The 21,221-nt window shown below is 30.0% G+C and overlaps 1 protein-coding gene across 3 annotated transcripts in view; it reads right to left on the reverse strand.

Moving 5' to 3' along the window:
* The window catches only part of LOC132929539 (cGMP-dependent protein kinase, isozyme 2 forms cD4/T1/T3A/T3B), a 159,804-nt gene that overhangs the window by 60,925 nt on the left and 77,658 nt on the right, over window positions 1–21,221 (reverse strand). For 2 of the 3 annotated variants that reach the window (XM_060994941.1, XM_060994940.1), the window contains one exon: window positions 18,044–18,425. In XM_060994941.1, coding sequence (XP_060850924.1) covers window positions 18,044–18,425 — 382 coding nt within the window. Of the gene's footprint in view, window positions 1–1,152; window positions 1,796–4,598; window positions 4,789–18,043; window positions 18,426–21,221 lie in introns of those variants that run through there. The other variant, XM_060994942.1, reaches the window with a different exon arrangement.

Genomic DNA, 21,221 nt, shown 5'->3' on the forward strand with positions numbered 1-21,221 from the left:
ACAATAAAAGACCATTTCCTTTACTGAAGAAGATAAAAATAAGATTAATATCAACTAAAACAATTGAGAGACTCAATAACTTGGCTTTTAAATCAATAGAAATTTTGATGATGCAACAAATAAATTGTATTATAATAATCAGATTACAACACATTATATCAAACAATTTTAAACATTTTATGTGATGAGTAGAGCTCGGATGTTTATGACTTAGCGTACTTTTTTCGCGTAGTCAGAATTATACCAGAGTATGATATAAATTCGATTCATGAAGTCTAGTTTACATATAAGCAAACTTTTTTTTTGCATATTTTTGCATATTTGACATTTTTGAGCATATAAATGCATATATTGATCATTTATTTAGTGGCATATTAATAATATTTTAAATATAATATATAATCATAACACTTTATACGGACGACAATAATTCGTTGGAGAATAAAAACTCATATATTTATATCACTATTATGTATACACGAATATATTAAGTTTGGGACGAAAATTCTGGGTATAAAGTATTGTCCAAAATTTCTAAAATAATAGATGGCAAAACAGATTTGTTTGATAGACTTCCTGAAGCTATAGAAACTATCGACATTGTTAACTTTGAGTACGCATCGGCCAACTCTGTAGAGTGTAGACCTGTGGAGCGGTTATTTTCAGTTTACAAAAACATACTGTCAAATCATCGAAGGTTAATTTGAAAATATATCCAAAATCGTTGTTGTACAGTCTTGGTATTTAAATTATTTAACCTACGTAACATTAAATATTTTATTTATACATATATATTTTTGAAAAATAGATATATTTAGTACACATTTATTAGTGTTTATGATTTATTTTGAATTAATATTAACACTTTTTTTGCGTTTATTTTTTGCATATATTTATTGAAAAATAGGTATATTTGATACATTTAAAAGCATATAATTGCAAATTTTAATGAAATTTTGGTCATTAACATCCGAGCTTTAGTGATGAGCGACCAACACTTTAAATTGCAGTTATTAAAGTTTGCTTTATAATAACTCTGGTCGTGAACGTAGATACGCTAAGCTGTTGACTATATTATTGTAGGGTCCACATCTTCTACCTCACCTAAGTGCTCAAAATATCAAAATCAAGTCACCCCAATAAGAAACTCACTTTGAGGACTTTGGAACCTTGACGATAGGCAGCGGGTCAGTGGTCCTGAGTGGTTCAGCGGAAATGGCCTGCCGGGTGGGCCGACCCTTGAACGACGAACCTGCGGCATGGCCGTGATGATCGCCACCGTTACAGCAACCGCCACCTCCGCCGCTGTTTCCGTACACGACTAAATCGTCAGCCGACATCTGGATGGCCATAATGTGATGGGTGAGAGGCCTGACCACCTGTCGAAACTTGTCGATCTCGTTGCGCAGGTGCCGGACGCTGGCGTCGCGCTCGTCGAGCCGGTGCTCCAGCCGGGCGATGTACTCGTCTTTCTTCCTCGACTCGGACATCCGGCGGGCCAGCTCGCGCTCCAGGTCTCGCAACCTGTTCATCACTGACGTGCTCATCGCGAGCGCTGATGGTTCAATATCCACAGACGGTACTATTATAGTCCTATTTATTATTATCGTACCGTCGTTAACACGTATATTATCGCGGCGCGTACTGTATAATACGTAACTGCGGTGTGGTTTCGGACGCGTCAAACCGACTGTCGCAGGTACACGCGCGGCGGTACGCTGTTGCGTTTACGCGTTCCACGCGTTTGTGTGTTTTCCCCTCCGCTGTCTCGTTGCAACACAACCGGGTCAAGGATCTGTAAAACGATGATCGATTTCAATTCCGTGCGCGGCGACCGGCGGTTCGGCCGCAAGGTCCTCCGGTAGGAACGCGCCGCGAAAACCGGCCACGGGAATTATACAACATAATAATAATAGTAATCCATATATTACTAGGTCTGGGAATTTAATGCTTTAAATTTAAAAAAAACCTAAAATTCCCTAAATAAAAATGCACCTACATTTTATCATTCTAAACCAGTTTTAATCAAAAAACATTTATTAAATTTAACTTTTGCAGAACTGAACAATTTTAATAATTCTTCTACGTGGACTTTTAATCTGAAAAAATAATTATTCTCATTTATTTTTCCATCAAATCTCAATATGTATGTTATACGGATCCGTTCGAAAAATAACGATAAGGTAAAAACAGTTAACACATTATAAAGTAACTCTTTTAAATAAAAATCATAAAATGAATAAAATAATCAACAGGGTTTTTGTGTTAATTTTAGCCTAAAACACTCTAAAAAAACAAAATAAATGTCTTTAAAAATTGTTTTTAAACTATAAAATAAAAACTCCTTATTCTAATCTAAAAACGTACATGTTATAGAACAAGCATCGCATAGCTTTGAAAAACAATTTTAAGTGTATTTAAATACCAGCCCCCAAAAAACAAAACCTAACCTCAGTTTCGGTGTATTATGAGTGATGGGTGGGTGGGATAACGAAAATCTGCGACTGGCCTACCCTGCGCTCGTCGTGATGATGATAAAGACACTATTTTTAAACGGAGAAGAAACGCATTTTCCTGTAGTAACGTAAAAAATAAACTATAATATTAAATTGCATTATTAACGATAAACGAGATCGTAAAAAAAAATTAAGTAGTTATGAAATACTTGTATAATGCGTGTGATGTTGCAGTATTATGTGCATGCGAATACTATAATATATACGCGTATAATATGTCGTTGAACGACGATTTAAGTTCGTCATAATTTATGACTTTGGCGTGTATTTTTTATCGTCGGTTTTGTTTTTATTATAATACATATACTTTGATCGTAAACGAACATTATTTTTACACGCGTATACGCGGTTATTAAAACCTTCCCGAGTCTTGCCGTATTCCTATAATTAGAAGGAACTAACCAAAATATTTTACGTGTCCAATGATGGTATTATCATATATTTTATATTGTCATTCTGTATCACCGTATCATCGTTGCGAAGATATACATGCACACATGCCACATATTATAAATCTGTACTATTAGAGATACAAAGAGAAAAAACCAACAAAATAAGGGTATTTGTGATGAATATTTTGACGAGACTTATGCGAGAATTGTGTCCGCGGGACTTCGAAACGAGTACGAGAACTGGCTAAAAGTCGCGGATCAGAGTCGCATAACGTATATAATTTAGTTGCAGCTACCGAATATAACGCGTACTGACATAAAATATTCTTTTCGTTATCGGGCACGAATACAAATTGGTGAATAGGAGAATGTTATATATCATAAGCATAACCAATTTAAATTATAGATTTAAAATTGTATAATATACCTACATATAAGTAGAACATTTGTTTGCTTAAAATTTTTGGGGGGAGGGAATTGAACATGTCTAGTGTCTGGTTGTTAATTGTATAATTTGGCATTTTCGTCCAAGTTAAACTTTCACACAATGACAATTCGTTTTGCCTGTGTACACACGCAGAAAGCAGACTACATGCGGAATAATAGTTTGAATGGAATGAATGGATAAAACGCAGTAAAATCTATACGTATTACATACGAATAGATAAGTAGAATTTTCGTCAAACAGACGAAACCTCGTCTTTGAGAAAAAGCCTCGTCTTGTAAGAGTTGTATGTATTTTATTGACAAATATAAATTAAAGCTCGAATTTAGTTAAGCTGGTTTCAAGTCAACGTCATGAAAACTACCCGCGCTACCTTTGCCACATACACGATAATTAAATTATGAGATACAACGATTATTTATTATATACGATAAATCTGCAACGATGAAATATTAAATGAAGACTTCTACCGCGGCTGCGCCGATACCAGTGTTCTTAACATTTATTTATAGCGACAATCCCCAAATGAATATTCAAATTATTCGCGACCCCTAATTATGTACTTTATATTCACGTTTATAAAGATTACCTAAAAATAAATACTATATAATAATACGATATACTTATGAAACATTATGTACAGGTATTGCGGTTTTTAAAATATTAAACCCGTATTTTTCTGTTTAAATAATATCTAATTATAATAATATATGTGAACAAAATGTTTGTATACAATAGTGGGTTCTCCGTTTGAAATGATTTATGAAGCTAGACGTCATGATAAACTTATTTATGACTGAGATTCTTAATATTTAATATTGATTTGAATCATTTTTTTTATTATTATTTTTTTTTTAGACAACCCTAAATAATCAGTTGACGATCCAGATAGGAGACACGATTCATATGACGATGATAATATGATATCCACGAGCGTACATTGCGAGCTTTTGTGCACGAAAACACCGAACGACCTATCTATGTGCATTACGTACACACGCACGCAACAATCGCGCAAGTACACTGACACTGTATTCCGTGTAACCGTGTGACCGGTACCTATTGAGAATTTTTTTATTATTCACCGAAACAAATAAAATTATTTATAGGTAAGACGATTTCGCCAATCATCAATAACTACCTAACTCGCGGTGGAATAGTTGAATAGTTTTGATTATTTGGTTTAAGTGTCAAAGCGGATCAACCGCCCGATTTACACGGGATACAGAGCCAGTGTAATAGTACCTTAGGTACGTGTGGACAAAACCGGAAACGACGACGAAGGAGAGGTGATAATACACTCGAACGGAACGGATTATTATTGTTTGTTGCAACAATATTGAACAATATTGTTGGTAGAAAAGTAGAACTGATAACGCGACGGCGGACGGACACCGGTTGGATACCGCACAAACGGAGATAGACGCTGGAAACGACTGGCGGCGGTGGCGCGACGCTGTCCGCCGTCGGCGCCCGGGACGTGACGTGTGATCGCCGCCGCCGTCACTCCCACCACGGGAGGCGACGGCTGCCACCTGAGCTTCAAGGTGGGCACCCACGGGGACGCGCGCTTGTCCCCGCCGCACAAGCCTCGGCGGCCAAGCTCGTCTCGTGCGCACAGCACGCGCTACCCTCACTCTCACTCACTATCTATCTATACATCTCTCTATTTCTCTATTATCATTTGCCCTTCTATCGCAATATTTGTTACATCCCGTACATAAATTATACTCTAAATACACACCGTACACATTATAGATACCGCAGACACGGTATCTCAAACTTATATTTTTGCGTACCACTTATGTGTATAATTAGTATTGCAAGTCAGACGTGCTGTATTACTATAACTAAAAATAGAACTATTCAAATGTCAATGCATTTAAAACAGTAACATACTGTTACAAATAATAGTTTAGGTGCATTTATTAACAGCAAGACACTTAATATTTATTTACACAAAACATATAAAACAATATTAGATCGATTGCAAATATTATTAAAAATATTTATTTACATTAATTTTCTGTAATAAGTACCATACCACCGCATACCACTAAATGCATATACCAATATACCTACAGTGTTACGCGTACCACAGCTTGAGAACCATATATAAGCAATAAAAAATTGACCTACGCGAAATGTACACACGCTTGACACTTTTATACTCCGTCTAAATAATTATTTTTCATTAATAAAATGTTGTACGATAGATGGATCGACATTATCATCATTAAAACAAGCGATAACTGCAAGACGCAAGAATAGCGTCAAAAATAATCAAATAATTAAAATACAAACGTATAATTAAAACAAAATGTATCAACGAGGTTAGCATGGCAAGATGATTATGCATCAGATGTAGGGGTAACCTATAGGCTATAAGTACTAAAACGCAAAATCGGTCAGAAAAAAACCTACATGAATCAATCACGCTTTTATAACCGGTCATATTATTATAGTCTGTTGCTAATTGCTATAGGCATAATATCGATATAGATAGTAACGATCGTTACTGTAAAAAAAGTAAATTAAGATTACGAAAAAAAAATTGTATCCAGCCCAAAAGGCCAACACATATTATGTTAATATAGTAGTATTATTTTAGAGATTTAAATCAAATGTGTCTTTTTAAATTATGATGAAAAACTTTTCGCATCATAAGTGTTCAACAAACTCTAAGCTATATGGAAAACTCATCTACGTAAGGAATATACATTTTTCCTAGGATAATTATAATATTGTAATTAACCCCCTCCCCTCAAGCCGCGTTACACTTTAATACATTGTATCCATCTATTTATCTGTTACTTTATTTACATAAATTATGCACTATATAAATACACACAATATTATAGAGTTGACCTGTACACATACATAAACGATGATACTTCAACTTCGATCAAATTATTATTTATTATTAGGCATTAAAATGAAAAACGACTTCAACATCCACCATTAAAACTCAAATATACAATAAAGTATATATTATTAATTAAAATATATTTATAATAATTTTAAAGTTGCGATACAAACTTCTCTACTTATACTGAAAAAATCTCTTGCAAAAATATTCAAACCTACGTAGCTGCAGAAAACTTAACTCTATACAACGAATATAAATTCTTCCATATAATATCGTTAGTAGCCCCCTTCCCATCACGTTACACTATTATATATATATATAGGATAGATTATTAAGATTACCATTTTTAATTCATACATTGTAACTGTACGTCTGTGCCGAGGAAACGCGTCTCTGTTGGAGTGATATGTGTAGGTAGTACTGTTTTGTATAAGAAATATTATTCGCAAACGATCCTGCGTAGGTCTCTTTCTAGAGTTCCGTACAACCGCAATCAAGTGAAAATAAACAAATACGATCGCAAAATTCTGCGGTGCGCCTGGTGAATTATTATAATATAGTATACGTGGGCCGCTCAATTCCTATCCGTAGTTGCAAATCAGATAGAAACGGGTAGGTAGATAATAGATATCCGAGACACCCAAATCATGTATTCGTCTAGAATTATATGATGTTTATTATATCGTGTCAGTAATGAAAGGAAAAAATATAAAATAATAATGGTAATAATTGGGCGACGATCGAAAATATTAAAGCATAAATTATACCGTCACACCGCAGGCGTGTCATTCACAACATACGAGTTGTACGAGTGACAGTATTTTATTTCCGCGGGCCGCTGACAAGTTTTTTCTATACTGATTTACGACCTACGGAGGTGAAACCGTGACGGGTTATAGAGCGAATGACAAGTGGGCTCAAGTTGCTGTCTTATAAATTTTTATGATTCACATTCAATGCGCAGACTGAAAACACTATAAAACGATCCTTATAGATTTCATACAATTGTAAAATTGACACGCGCATTATTGCTGTATAGTGTATATACTTTTATGCTAGTTTAAACATGCAGACTTAAAATCTTAAATAACAGCCTTCAAGAACACGTTTTCCAATATACATGATATATCACACATAATTGTTTTTATACGAATAAATTGAAAACGGGAGAAGAACCTCACTTTTTGTTAGTTTAAGTTATGATTCATTCAAATGAAATCCTAAATTGAAGCAAAAAAAAGCTCTATATAGTTGTTCTTCTAAAAAGTAATGAATTTCCCTTCTATTAAATTCTAAATATTGTGCTTACAAAAATAAATGATGAAAAATAATTTAGAAAATTTTGCCCCCTCCCTTCCAAAAAAAAATATATCACTGCCTATGTGGCTATACCCATCAACCTTAAATAGATAGAAATTAATTAATTTAATATAAAGATAATAATAATTTGAAAAAAAATCCTCTTACAAGTACGTAACGTAACAAACTTACGCTCAGCAGATGACGTTTAACTCTGTTGATTTAAAAATTAGAATGAAACTTGATAGTAATAAGAACATTATCTGTGTTGGTATGTTGGTTTTTTACGATGGTTTAATTATGCGTATATAATATAGCCTAAATTAAAAATGATCATAACTCACTTAAAAACTGAATAATCGTAAATAAACCAACATACAAACACCAATAATGTTCTTACTATCAACTTTCATAATAGGTCAATTCACTCTAATTTTTAAATTGACGGAGCTTAATGCGATTTGCTGAGCATGAATTTGCTATGTTGCGCTGCACTTGTAAGACGGAAACAACATGCGGGTGTTGCGTCAATAATACAATAAAAATATAAGATACTTAAGTATGGGGAATAAAGAATATAATATTATAACCAACAAATTTGATTTTATAAAAACTAATGAAACGAACAAAAATAATAAAATCTTTTTTCTTTTTTTATGTATTAATTTGTGTTGATTTTTTAATGCGTAGTTACAAGTCAAATGTATTTTATTTTGCCAAAGTAATCCTGGCAGATGTCATGCGATAGGACAGCTAATCCGTAATAAAATATTGTAAACAGACCTCAAACACGTTAATTTATCTATATTAAACAAATAGACGTTTATAGGGAGGATGTCAGCTATGTAAATGAAAAATTACCAACTTCGCAGTATTCTAACCTGATTATTCAAACCTTAACTAAAAATATCATCAAAATCTTTGCACGTCTGTCGGCTATAATTAATGTTCCTTACTATAATATCTATATTTATATAAGTGTGCCAAAACTAATTTTCGTTTGCCTGTAAAAAAAAAGCTGGAGAATTGTATTTTAAATGTGTTCTAAAATGTACAACATTCTATATATATATATACTGTATAAGTGATCTTTATAAATATACGTAACTTTGCAATTAAATGCATTTTACACTACGACAATCGATAATTATTAATTATTGATAAAATGCAACTCAAAAATTATAAATTATGGCTATATAAATTGTGCATACAGTATTTAAATATCAGTTAATAATATTAAGTGCACAGAGCTCAATATTATGAAACCATATATAGGTATTAAATATTTAGATAATATTATATTAATATAAATTATAATAAACATTAGGTTAGATGTAAATAAAGGCGAACCAAATCACTAATATTATGTGATGTACCTACTGGAATTCCTATGTATGATAAAATGGTTCAAAGTTATAACGCTATACTGCTATAAGTACCTTAAATAAATTATTTTATAATTATTTAGAAGATATTGAATATCACGAGTAAATAACGGATAGTAATACAAAATTACAAAAACCTACGAACTAAACTAGGAATTAAAAATAAAGTTATTTATAGTCAACATAATATGTCAGCACATATTTGTATATAATAATATATTGATAATAAATAATTAAATTTATTTAATTATACCTAATACCTATTTAATCAAACTTAAGAACTCGAAATGTAAGACAAGATAATTGACCTAAAATACAGAATTAATAAACATAATAGGTTTATTATAGTCCTATTCTAGTTCAAACAACTGTAAACATCTAGAACACTTATAATTTATATCAGAAAACGTAATTCAAATAATATGAAGTAGCAATCCAATAATTTTTCTTTATGATTAATAAAATTGTAAAACTATTTTGTTTAAATAAATTAATATTTTTTAATATAATCTTTCAATTAAAATTTATCAAGTTAATATTTAAATTGGAAGAAATTATGGACTATTTTTGAAAATTCTTTTCAACCTAAATCAAATCATAGTTAAAAAAATATATAAGGTTATTAATATTGATTCTTGACTGTTTAAACTTAAAAACATGATAAGCTTATCATTTCACAGGAACACGAAAGTCTAGGATTTAGGTCTGTTTATCTCTATCTCAAGTTTTTAGATAAAATTAAATAGTTATTAAGTTTAAAGTCTAACCGAAAGTTAACTAAACACGGATAAAAAATAATGATTATACAATTAAATACTGATTATAATAATAAGCAAGTAGCTTAAATAAATGCTCGTAACATTTTCGGGTCGCCGATTAAAACGAATTAAATTATACATACAAAACACACTTGACTACATGAATAAATTTAATACTTAAAATGTATCTATGCAAAAAATGTAATATTTAATATCTATAGTTTAATTACGGCTTACTTCCAATAAAACATACATACTACAGACAGTGATACACCAAGCATATTTCCCTGCCATTTTTTTTTTTTTTACAATCTTATTGGTTGTGTTAATGTTGAGGACGATTCGGTAACCAATAATAGTATGAACTTCAGTATACAAATCTATCTAAACGACTAAACTATAATTTATAAAGAACTAGGTAATAATAAATATTCATTAAAATAGTGATCGAAAATCGATTGTAATTAATAATTCTGTTTTCAAAACTCATTGCTATCCCCAATTTGTAAATTTCTTCAATGGGTGAAACGAATGCAAAAAGAATTAAATAAATAAATTATATTAAAAAAACCACTGTATGCCGTTACTCTCTAAAATCAGTTTCAAGTGCTTCAACAATACAATACTCTTTTTAGATAAATAATAAGTCAATCCTAGTCAATAAATCTCGAGAATTTGCTTTTTCACTTTCAGAACTTTCAAATCACAGACTACACATGGATAGGTGGTCCCACTAAATATAAGACTTATCACACCCATAAAATTATCGTAAAATTTTCAAATTAGTATCAAACGATGTGTGAATTTATGAATCCACCCTTTATCTATAAAATCTATTTTCAAAAATGTGAAGTCGTATTGGCTCAACCATGCCCATGATGACCATTATATGGTAGCGTGATCTATTTTAAAAATGTATTATATTGTATTAGTTTTAAGAATTAAAAAATGGAAATTTTAAATATTTTTATCATTATTTTGCAGACATTGTACGTAATTTAAACAAACTAGTCTTTGATTTTTCCAAATGTATGTTTTTTACACCTGGTGAATTTGGTAAATATTTAACGAATATTATGTGCGATTTTGCTAACTAAAATGCCATAAGGTGCAAGACTTAAAAAACCAACATAAGAACCGGTTTTGGTTTCTCTTGGTTTTTTATTTAAAAAGTCAACCATTTAATATACAATTATTATTTAAATAAAAAAAAATATATATTTTAAGAATAATCATTAGCATTGTAGGTGTTTGGGCGCCCGCAGGAAATTTATCAGGGAGGGGCATAATGAAATCAAACACCAAAAAATACAATAAAAAAAGTTTATTCCTTGTAAACTACAAAATGTGTTTGAATTATATGAAATCAAATATCAACCTCACACACTAAAGTAAAAATATCGATGAAATGTTTATAAATCAAAATAAAAGTTAAAATGTTCAACATTCAATTTGAATTACAGGGGCGGGGCAAATGCCTCGTCTTGCCCCCCCCCTCCGGGCGCCAATGGGTGTTTCTAGATATTTTTGGTTTTAAAAATCCTTAATCCAATGGTGAGGAGGAGAAATCTGTTGTAAAACAGATAAATAATTATGAGAGTTAATTTATGTTATTTGTGTTACTCAAAAATATTTAAGAAATTATTTTAAATAATACTGATTTCAAGCCACACATTTATGTTTCAATTAGTTATACACTTATACCTAATGCCTATGTATACTAGAATAAAACCACGAGTCGTTTTATGTAAACGATGAAAAAAAAATATTCCGCTGTTTCAGTGTACATAACACAATTACTATATAGTATAATACGAGTAATGACATAATCGTATGCTATACAATATACATAATAAAGACAAGTATACATAATACAAAACATATTTTGGGCGAACGAAATCGGTCCGCCGCAAGATGTAACGACATCTATCTATCGAGCGACGCGCGACGGTTAGTCATCGGCGATGTCCGCTAGATGGCAACAAACCATTGTCGGCCACCTGTTGGGTATTATTATTTTTATTCTGTACGTCTTCACTCGGACGGGCTGCGACAAGACGGTGTACGTCGGGTCTCCCCGCCGAGTGACCGGCTTGCCGGCAACGATCCAGAATCCAGATGATAAATAATGTCACGTCGCAGCTGCAACCGACCATCGACCACGACCACGGTCGATCTCTTCTCGCTATCGCTATATCACTAATTCGGATCATGAGAAAACGTCAAGTCTGACGAGCGGTTATATGGTCCCTGCGCAAAACGACTTCTGTCCATCGTCAGTAGCGCGTAGGTCGAAACCGTAATTCTTATAAATAACAATATTCCATGCTATGACATTATCAATGATCGCAGCAGTTGCAATATTTACGACGACAAAGATAATAATAATAATAATAATAATATTGATGACTAAAGATAGATAATAGAAATACCGCATTTTACGACGACCGACACGTATCGGCAGCGGCGACGGCGGAGGAAACAGTCGACCGAATAATGGTTGAGAAGTTTGGCATCGCCGCCGGACGACGGCTTCGCTTAGTCGTCGCACACCGGGTCCGAACGTCGCGCGCGCACCCGCGCCAAGGTCAACTCGATTAGAAAAATATACTATTTTTATAACACGCAGATTTCGTTATACAAGCCTTCCTTTTCCACTTGTCCGTCTTCGCGATTCTTCTCTCTATCTATCTCAGCTGACCTCTTCGTTCCACGTGGGTACCGCGATAAAACTCGGATCGCGCCGGCCGCAGACCGACCTACTGCTTGGCGCCCGTTAGCTTAAGATATTTATTTTTTTAGGTTTTTTAGTCATAAATAAGTGTGACGAGTACCATAAAAACCGCAGGATAATAACACGGTACATGAGAAGTATTTAAACCATGCAGCGTCGTAGCAATTTAAAAAAATCATAATGAAGAGGTGTTAATCTTTAAAATTGACGACTAGATTTAAAAAGGCCCAATTTTTAAATTTCTAACAGATTCACCGTCTCACCTCTCCCCACCGTTAATTGGTCTGTAACTGGTCACGGCTTTAAGAGGCGTTGCGAATTTTTATCAGGATAGCCATGACATAGAAATGGAAAAAAAATTATAAATAATTAAACATTATCTTTCAGTGCCCTTAATCAGCGCCACACCAAAACATCGTGAAGTGACGAAGAAGCCGTCGGATGAAAAAGGTTTGAATACATCAGCGATATATATAGAAAGACGTATACGGTGGTCCCGACCTGGTTCCCAGGAAGAAGGTTGTAGGGACCATTTGCCCCCCTCCAAAGAGTAAAAACTTTTGTTTCGATGTGTATGATATTATTAAAACGAATTTGTTCTACACCCCCAAACATTTATCTATAATAGTGACTACGTACACGACGTATGTAAAATATCACAATGAAAGAAAACCGAACATCGGTGGCGCATTGTTGGATTGTAATAAAATATTGTGGTGTTCTGTCCACGATACTATTAATATAATATAAAAACGCCGACCATAAATGCGTTTAAATAGACGGCGGCCGGCGGTGTTCAAGTATCAATATAATAATGATTGTACGATATTAAAATGCAGGATGGCCAGGATGTACGACGCACGACAATTTTTAATTGGACGTCCCGCAATGGTTTGTAGCTTGTTGGCCGAATCTCGTCGCTACTGTTTATTTACTACTATAATATAATAATACTGTTTATCTTATAACTATTATTTGTATAGTTATCACAGACGTCACACAATATTATTATTCCGTTCACCGATTGACGATGCGAGTTTTTGGAAATTTTTTTAGTTCTATCGATTTTCATGTATTAAAAGGATTTATGTACATATATACAAAAAATTGCACGTTCGCAAGAGCCAAAACGCATAAATATTATGAGATCAAAATATTTCCTGTACAAAGTATAAAAGTATACAGACATACAGTATACATTATAAGTTTATAACTTAAAATTGTGTCCAGTATTATTTTAGAGATGGTTACGATAATTAAATTGTATGATATATTGATGTCTGATATTCAATATTATACGAGTAATGACTTAATGAGTATTATTAATATGATGACCTAGTCTAGAGGTCGTTATGGAAATCTAAGAAAGAAAATAAACAATATTGAAGTAGCAGAGTCCACGTGTTTCAGTATAATCTGTGTTTACGACAATCATCGTCGTATTATTATAGTAAATTATTGTGAAATATGTTCGCGATACCCCATTTAATATATACTTTATAAAATGTATATACAAGTATAGTAGAAAACAGCTATATTATAGTGAAATACGAGTGACCGATATATTTTCACATAGCAGCATTACCGTATAATGTATATTATTGTTATTTCATTAAAACATAACATTTGCATAATGAATATCATACATAGATTTATATACATTAACCGAACATGATTTACCGTAGACATTTATTTTTACAATGTACTTTAACTATTAGATTTTTCACATTTAATTGTTGATTACCATTTTGTAATTATATTTAATTGCATACAAAATAATATAACTAATTCATTAAAATATACTATGTAGTAGGAATTCAGGTGGTCTAACGGATATATTTGCTTACAAGGTAGATAAATATTATAATATAAAATTAAAATGTTATTAGTAATTAATAATTTATATTTTAATATTTACATAAATTAAACCTGTATATAAAAAATGTCGATCTCGAATAGACTTAAAGACAAATTCAAATCTGTTTTCAGATTAATAATAAGTAAATACCTATATTATTTTCATGTTTGTACTTTTAAACATAGATAATAATATAATAATATCATATTATAAGACGTACGGTATGGTAGTATGGTACTTTATATAATTCATTCAATTACACGAAGTTCCTAGTTCCTATTTATATTAAATATTTTATGAGTCGTAAAAATATATTAAATTAATGATTACAGATATAAGACGTTTATACAACTATAATAGCGGTAATAAATAAAATAGGTTTTTAAATGACATGGCCCATGGACGTGATCGTTTGATTGAAACGTGCGGTGTATCATAAACTAATTGACATAATAATATTATAGGTTTAAACATTACAACAAATTGATAATATGCCAAGTGTATACAAATTACTGTGACACGGCCGCGACGTTGTTGTATTGGAACAAGCGTAGATCACTTTTGATAAAACATTTCCGTCATCACTCATCAGATTGTATATAATAAATAGAACTCAATTTCTAAATATTCATTAAGGAATATCAATAACATTTATTATCAATATATCATCATTCAAATTATCAACAAAATATAGCATATATAGCATATTAATATAGCATATATAGCATATTAATATAACAATATATAGCATAACTAAACGAAAAGTTTTCCGGAAAAATTAAAAAATGGTTCCTTTGGCATTTGTGTCAACATTTTAATCTATAAGCTTTTAATGCACTCTTCCCACTCAAAAATATGTTTATGACATCACTGAACAAAAACATCTCATAATTAATTTAGTTTTAGTATAGCCAATAAATATCTACTGTTTAGCTTTAATCAGAACATTGCAAAACGAATAAAAAAATAAAGATATATCTAAATATTCAGCGTTTTAAAAATATCAATATAACACAGATAATAATATAATACAGATGTTGTGATGTAAAATATCTCACATTATTTATGACATCAAAGTAAATTTTATTATTATTTATGACACTGCAGATAAGAGGTCGTATTTTACTGATAACAATTGTTTTCCTAGTGATTATTTATCCTACCATTTTTATTTTATACGGCCATATTATATGAGTGCAGAATGCGCGTATTTAATAAAAAAAAATAATATTCAAAAACTTATAAAAATCTAAGGTATCTTTCATCTTTGCTGTAAAGTACGATTGTTTCTTGTCTATTGCCAAGGATATTGTATTCTATGTTTTAATAATTTATATTAGTAATTTTTCTATTAATTTCTAGTCTCTACAAGTAATGTTTTTTTACAAATTACAATAAAATAACAAAAATCTTCATTTTATGTTAAAATATTAATATTTTAACTTGAAATTACTATAACCGATCAAGACTATCTAGAGCAGTGCTTCTCAAACTTTTTTGTCATAGGCTCCCCTAAATTTAATGTAAGACTGTCAAGACCCCTTAAATCAAAATCATTAATTATTTTTTCTTAATTACTCGTATATACTAAAATTATAATTTTCCGCCAGTCATACAGCCACAGCACTGATCTAGAGTATTGAACCTAAATAAAATGAATATTATTCATTTATGATATAGGTTGTAAGAACAATTTAAATTTTTATGTTTTACTATAAAACCATTTTTACATTTTATATGATTGAAACAAATTATGTCTAATTTGAACTTAATAAGGTTATAAAAAAATAATTATGTTCATGTATTTTTAATATTTTCAGATTACTATAGAACAACTTAAACTGGATTTCATATAAAATTGTTATAGCCATACCAAAAATGTACGTTATATTATAATTAATTTAATTTTAGTATAACTAATAAATATCTAGCTTCACTCAGAACATTACCAAACAAAACAAGTTATATGGTGTATTTAAATATTTAGTATTTTAAAGATATCAATATAATAATATATATCAAAATAAATTTAAATAATACTCGTATGTTTATCAAAATATTTTAATAATATAAATAGTATAAAAACTGGTCAAGTATAAGTATATAGCTAGGACACCTAGGTAATTGCATAGTGTGTCACATGTGTACCTAGTAATTGAGTAGGTAAATATATTATATATTGTGCTAAATTTCTATTCAATTCAATGTATTATTAATAAATGGCGATATGTTTATTTTGGTTAAGAGTACACAATAAGTTGTTCATAAAATGTTTCGATTTTCAACAAATAGGGGTAGGTTTGGATATAAAATTGTATCTAACTTGTACTTTAAACAGGTCAAACTCAAAATTCTAAATACTTAATTTAGTAAACGGAAAAAACAAACAAAACAATTATGGAAAACAAGGAAACTCTGACAAATTTATTTTTTGATAAAAATTGACTTTTCTTATTATGTAATTCGAAAACAAATAATAGATACTTAAAATTTTACTAAATCTTTGTTATAATTTTCTTCTATTTACAATAAATTTTCAAAATATTTTGACTATATTTAAACTTTTTATAATACAGACAGTCTGCTCAGAATCATTTTTCGTATACGATGATAAATATATCATTGAATTCAAATTTAATACATCCCTAAAGATAGCGCACTCGACACCTAATGTTCCTACAGCAGAGCGGTGCCCATTGGCCATTGTTCTACCTATTGTGGTTTTTACATAAATTTAAGAGAATGCACAATCTGAAAATGTTATTTTTCACAATAAAAGTATGAATAGTACATTTTTACATGGCTTGAAAATACTTAAATTGTAATACTTCAAAATTGGTTTTTTTATATAATTAGAAATCGACATTTAAATATATTATGAATCATAATTGATTAGCTTTGTTTAAAAACAACAAGTTATGCGTTTTTCGGTATATAAGGGCAATAAAAGTTTAATGTAGCACCTCACCAATCATTCATGTGTAAAATAAACAAAGAAATAAACCCGTATATATATTATTTTGTTGTGTCGATTAGCATTCTACGTTTTATTTAATTGTTCACGTAATATTTTTAGTTTACAATTGACCATAAAATAAACTATAAAGTACCCATTAACAATTTACATTTATTACTGTTCTGCAATTTGGAGTATTTGAACTTAATATAGGTTGGAATTAAAGTCTATTCAAAGCGACATTGTTCAACCTTGCACATGCACTAATTAATTACTCTGGTCAACACAATTTATATTCTAATTAACTATTACAGTGAAGAATCGATTACGATCTCTGATGCGTTAAGTTCATATTAAAATTACATTTATGTACAATAAAAATAGGATTTTATCTTAAGTAAAGAATATAATGTCGGAACTGGACAAACTGGTGGTAAATAAGAATGACTCACGTGTTCATTATTAATACTGCACTATAACATTGAACCTTTAGATTTAACCAAATTATATGCTAGTATGCTGATAGTATTTTTCAATTGTCAATGGTATACTGACTTATAACTATACTTGTTAAGAAATTATGAACATCAAAAATAATAAATTTACTAAGTTTATATGAAATAATAATTATATAATCATATATATGTATATATAATATAAGTAAAGGTAGGTACTATTGCACCAACAGTTGCTATTATAACGCAATTATTGACATTGAACATTTATAACGTTATAAACAATATATTAATCGTGCCAGTGAATCGGTTAGGACTAAATATCGAATAGCTTGTACTAAATGTTTTAATTAATAATAATATGTAAATATATTACCTGTCATTTTTCGGATAAGTAGGAAATTTTTTTTGGCTCAGTTCTTGTATAGTACTTAGGCTCTGAGGCTCGGCAGATATACCTTGCGCCCTTTGTTTACGTGGCCTAGCTATACCATCCAGAAGTGAAGTAAGAGATTTAGCAACGAGGTTTTGGCTTTGTTGTACCGGAGCAGCCACCACATGATGAGGATGATGTAGCGTACTAGTGGGTGACACTGGATTGCTAAACGGAAACACACTTTGAAACATGTCTAAATGGGACCGGAGCTCTTGGATTTCATTGTTCCTGGCCTGAAGTAACGTTTCTAGGTTACGAATCAAAGTATCCTTTGCTTCCAGTAAGGTTTTTAAGTCTTGAGCATCTACTGAAGCCGCCATGTCTGAAAAACAATTTATTATTATAAAATATAATGTATAGGTAGTTAACAGTATTTATTTATTTGTACACAGGTAGAATTTAATATTTTCAATAGGTATAAAATAATAATTATATAACATATCTTAATCGAAATAAAAAATAATGAAAATTTATATGCCCATTGCTGCTTTAAGGGAAGCTTTAATTGATATAATATTAGGTCAATGAAGTATTATTTATGAGTTATAATAAAGGAACAATATTATTTAGCAAATTATTTTATCGCCTTTAATCAGTTCTATCCGTTATCCGTAAGGTCTATAGTTCTACCCTTACAATATTATATCAAGCGTATTCGAGCGGGTTCTTTATTAAGAGGTAAACATTTTGGCGATTTCTAATTATCTAGCAATGAAGCATAGCAGCTAAAAATTAAGCCGTATGGAAATCAAAAATTACTTTAGAAGACGCTACATCCGCATTTGTGGTCTCCGTGCTCTGTCTTACAAATGTATAAGTATAACATTGCCAAATTTACTCTTAATATAACCGATTTTGTGTTGTTAACTCTAATATTAGAACGAATTGACCTATTATCATTATCTATTATCTCTTGTTGGTTTATACGATATTTTAGTTTTTTAGTTTTTAAGCGAATGAAGAATATGTATAATACTAAAATATAAAAATACCCATAACTTGCTTAAAACATAAAACATCGTAAAATTTCGAAGAAAGGATGGATAATATTAAGATTTATGAAATTTAGATTTGATAATAGATCAATTCGCTCTTATATTAAGTTAAAAACACAAAATCATATCCAATGAAACCAAATTTGCTTATGAGTGTAGCATCGTAAAATAGGTAAATTTAACTACATGTATTTACTTTTAATTTGATGAGGAATACTTTCTTTAAGCCTAATTGGAATTACAATTTTTAATAAACTTTAAATAGCACCGTAAAAATAAATTAACAATAATAATTAAGGTTAAACATTATAAATCATAATACTAACTATTAATAATATTTTAATAGCTGTATTTTTAAAATATAGTAAGAACAAAATATGAAAAACACACTTTGTTTCAAAATCATTTTTTTTTTAATATCTGAACGTTAAAGATTATTAAAAAAAATAAAAAAATAATAACCAATATAAAACTATAATTTAAAATTTAAAAACACATTTAGGTATCTATATTATATAATTGTATGCATATAATTTTCATCGAATTCAATTTTTCATTCATTTTTATTTTTCCAATATTTTTTTAAAGAAAGTTTTTAAAAATGTTTGGAGGCACCATGGCATCTAAACTTATTTATTATAAAATACTTGAATAAGTAGACATACAGTATAAAATATAAACCAGGGGCGGATTGAGGTCAAGATAACGGGGGGGGATCGCCCCCCTGGATCCGCCCCTGATATAAACTATATGGTATATGAGATTATCAAGATATAAAATGTAATTTCAAATTGTAAGTAAGTAAATGTTATGAATAATATTCAAACTTTTACAAAATATTTAATCAGATTAATTCAAGAACAATTATTTTGCTGAAAGACAATTTCATAAAATAAAATGTATAAAATATAACATGTAGATATGATATATACTATAATAGTATAGGCTATTTTGTTAAACAGTCATTATTCAATGACGAATTAACATTTAAAAGAGTTTCAATATATTAGTATGCGTATAAGTCCTGGAAACTTTAATTGTAATTGGACAGTTAAATATAGGTAATATACTAATATACATAATTTATGAATGCTAGTAATACAACATCACACAATTCATAAATCATAAAATTAAAATGATAAAAGAATCTAATAAATAATAATATTCAAATATTTCAAACGCAAAATTGAAAATATTATCATTTGTAACAAAACTCCTTATTATTTATTATAATTTTAATTATAGAAAAGTAATCAAGTTAAAATTAATCGAAATACCTAGGTATCCCTGTTACGTAGAAGAACTGTAGGTACATAAATAATTTATTATACATGTTTTATTATATTGCATTATAAATTATTTTCAGAATAATATCAAGAAATAGATATTTTATATAACTACGTGTAGTATTATTTATATAAATATATTATTTATAGAATATCGTACACAACCGACGATAATTTAAAAATAACCGTATAATATGATATAATTTAATGATGTTTAACAATATTTGATTTGCTATTTGCCATATTCATTGAACGCGTGAAGAAGTTCTAAACTATAAAACTAATGAAATATAAAACAAATAAATAGTAAAGCCTTCAATCAATGGCTCAACTATGAGATAAAATTATTTTGAACGTTACTTAATATGTTTAATTTTAGCTTAAATAAGATAAGATATAAATGTTCTCCTGTTAATATTTTATGTTATACACAATAAGTCATTCGACCTGATACACGGTAATAAATCATTTTTGGTATGACTCATCAGTCATCATCAAAACAACATGATCCTACTTTTGAGTTCGATACCTAGTAAGTATTGTTTATTAGCTATATTTTATAAACAAATATTAGGATAATAATAAATTATAATTTAATTAAATAACTTATACCTTAAAAATTATTTTTCCTTTTCGATATCGTCCAAGACAGATTAGGTTAATCCCAATTAAACTATAATAAGTATAATTGTAATTTTATCTGGAGTTAAACGTTTTTGTGACGTATTAGAAAATATGAATCATAGAAGACTGTAAAAACTATTATTAAAAACTTTTCAAAAAGAAGCAAATGTATTAGATTTTTTTAATTTCTAATAAAATCCACAGAAATTTTAA

The sequence above is a fragment of the Rhopalosiphum padi genome, chromosome 4, assembly GCF_020882245.1.
Source record: "Rhopalosiphum padi isolate XX-2018 chromosome 4, ASM2088224v1, whole genome shotgun sequence".
NCBI classification, from domain to species: Eukaryota; Metazoa; Arthropoda; class Insecta; order Hemiptera; family Aphididae; genus Rhopalosiphum; species Rhopalosiphum padi.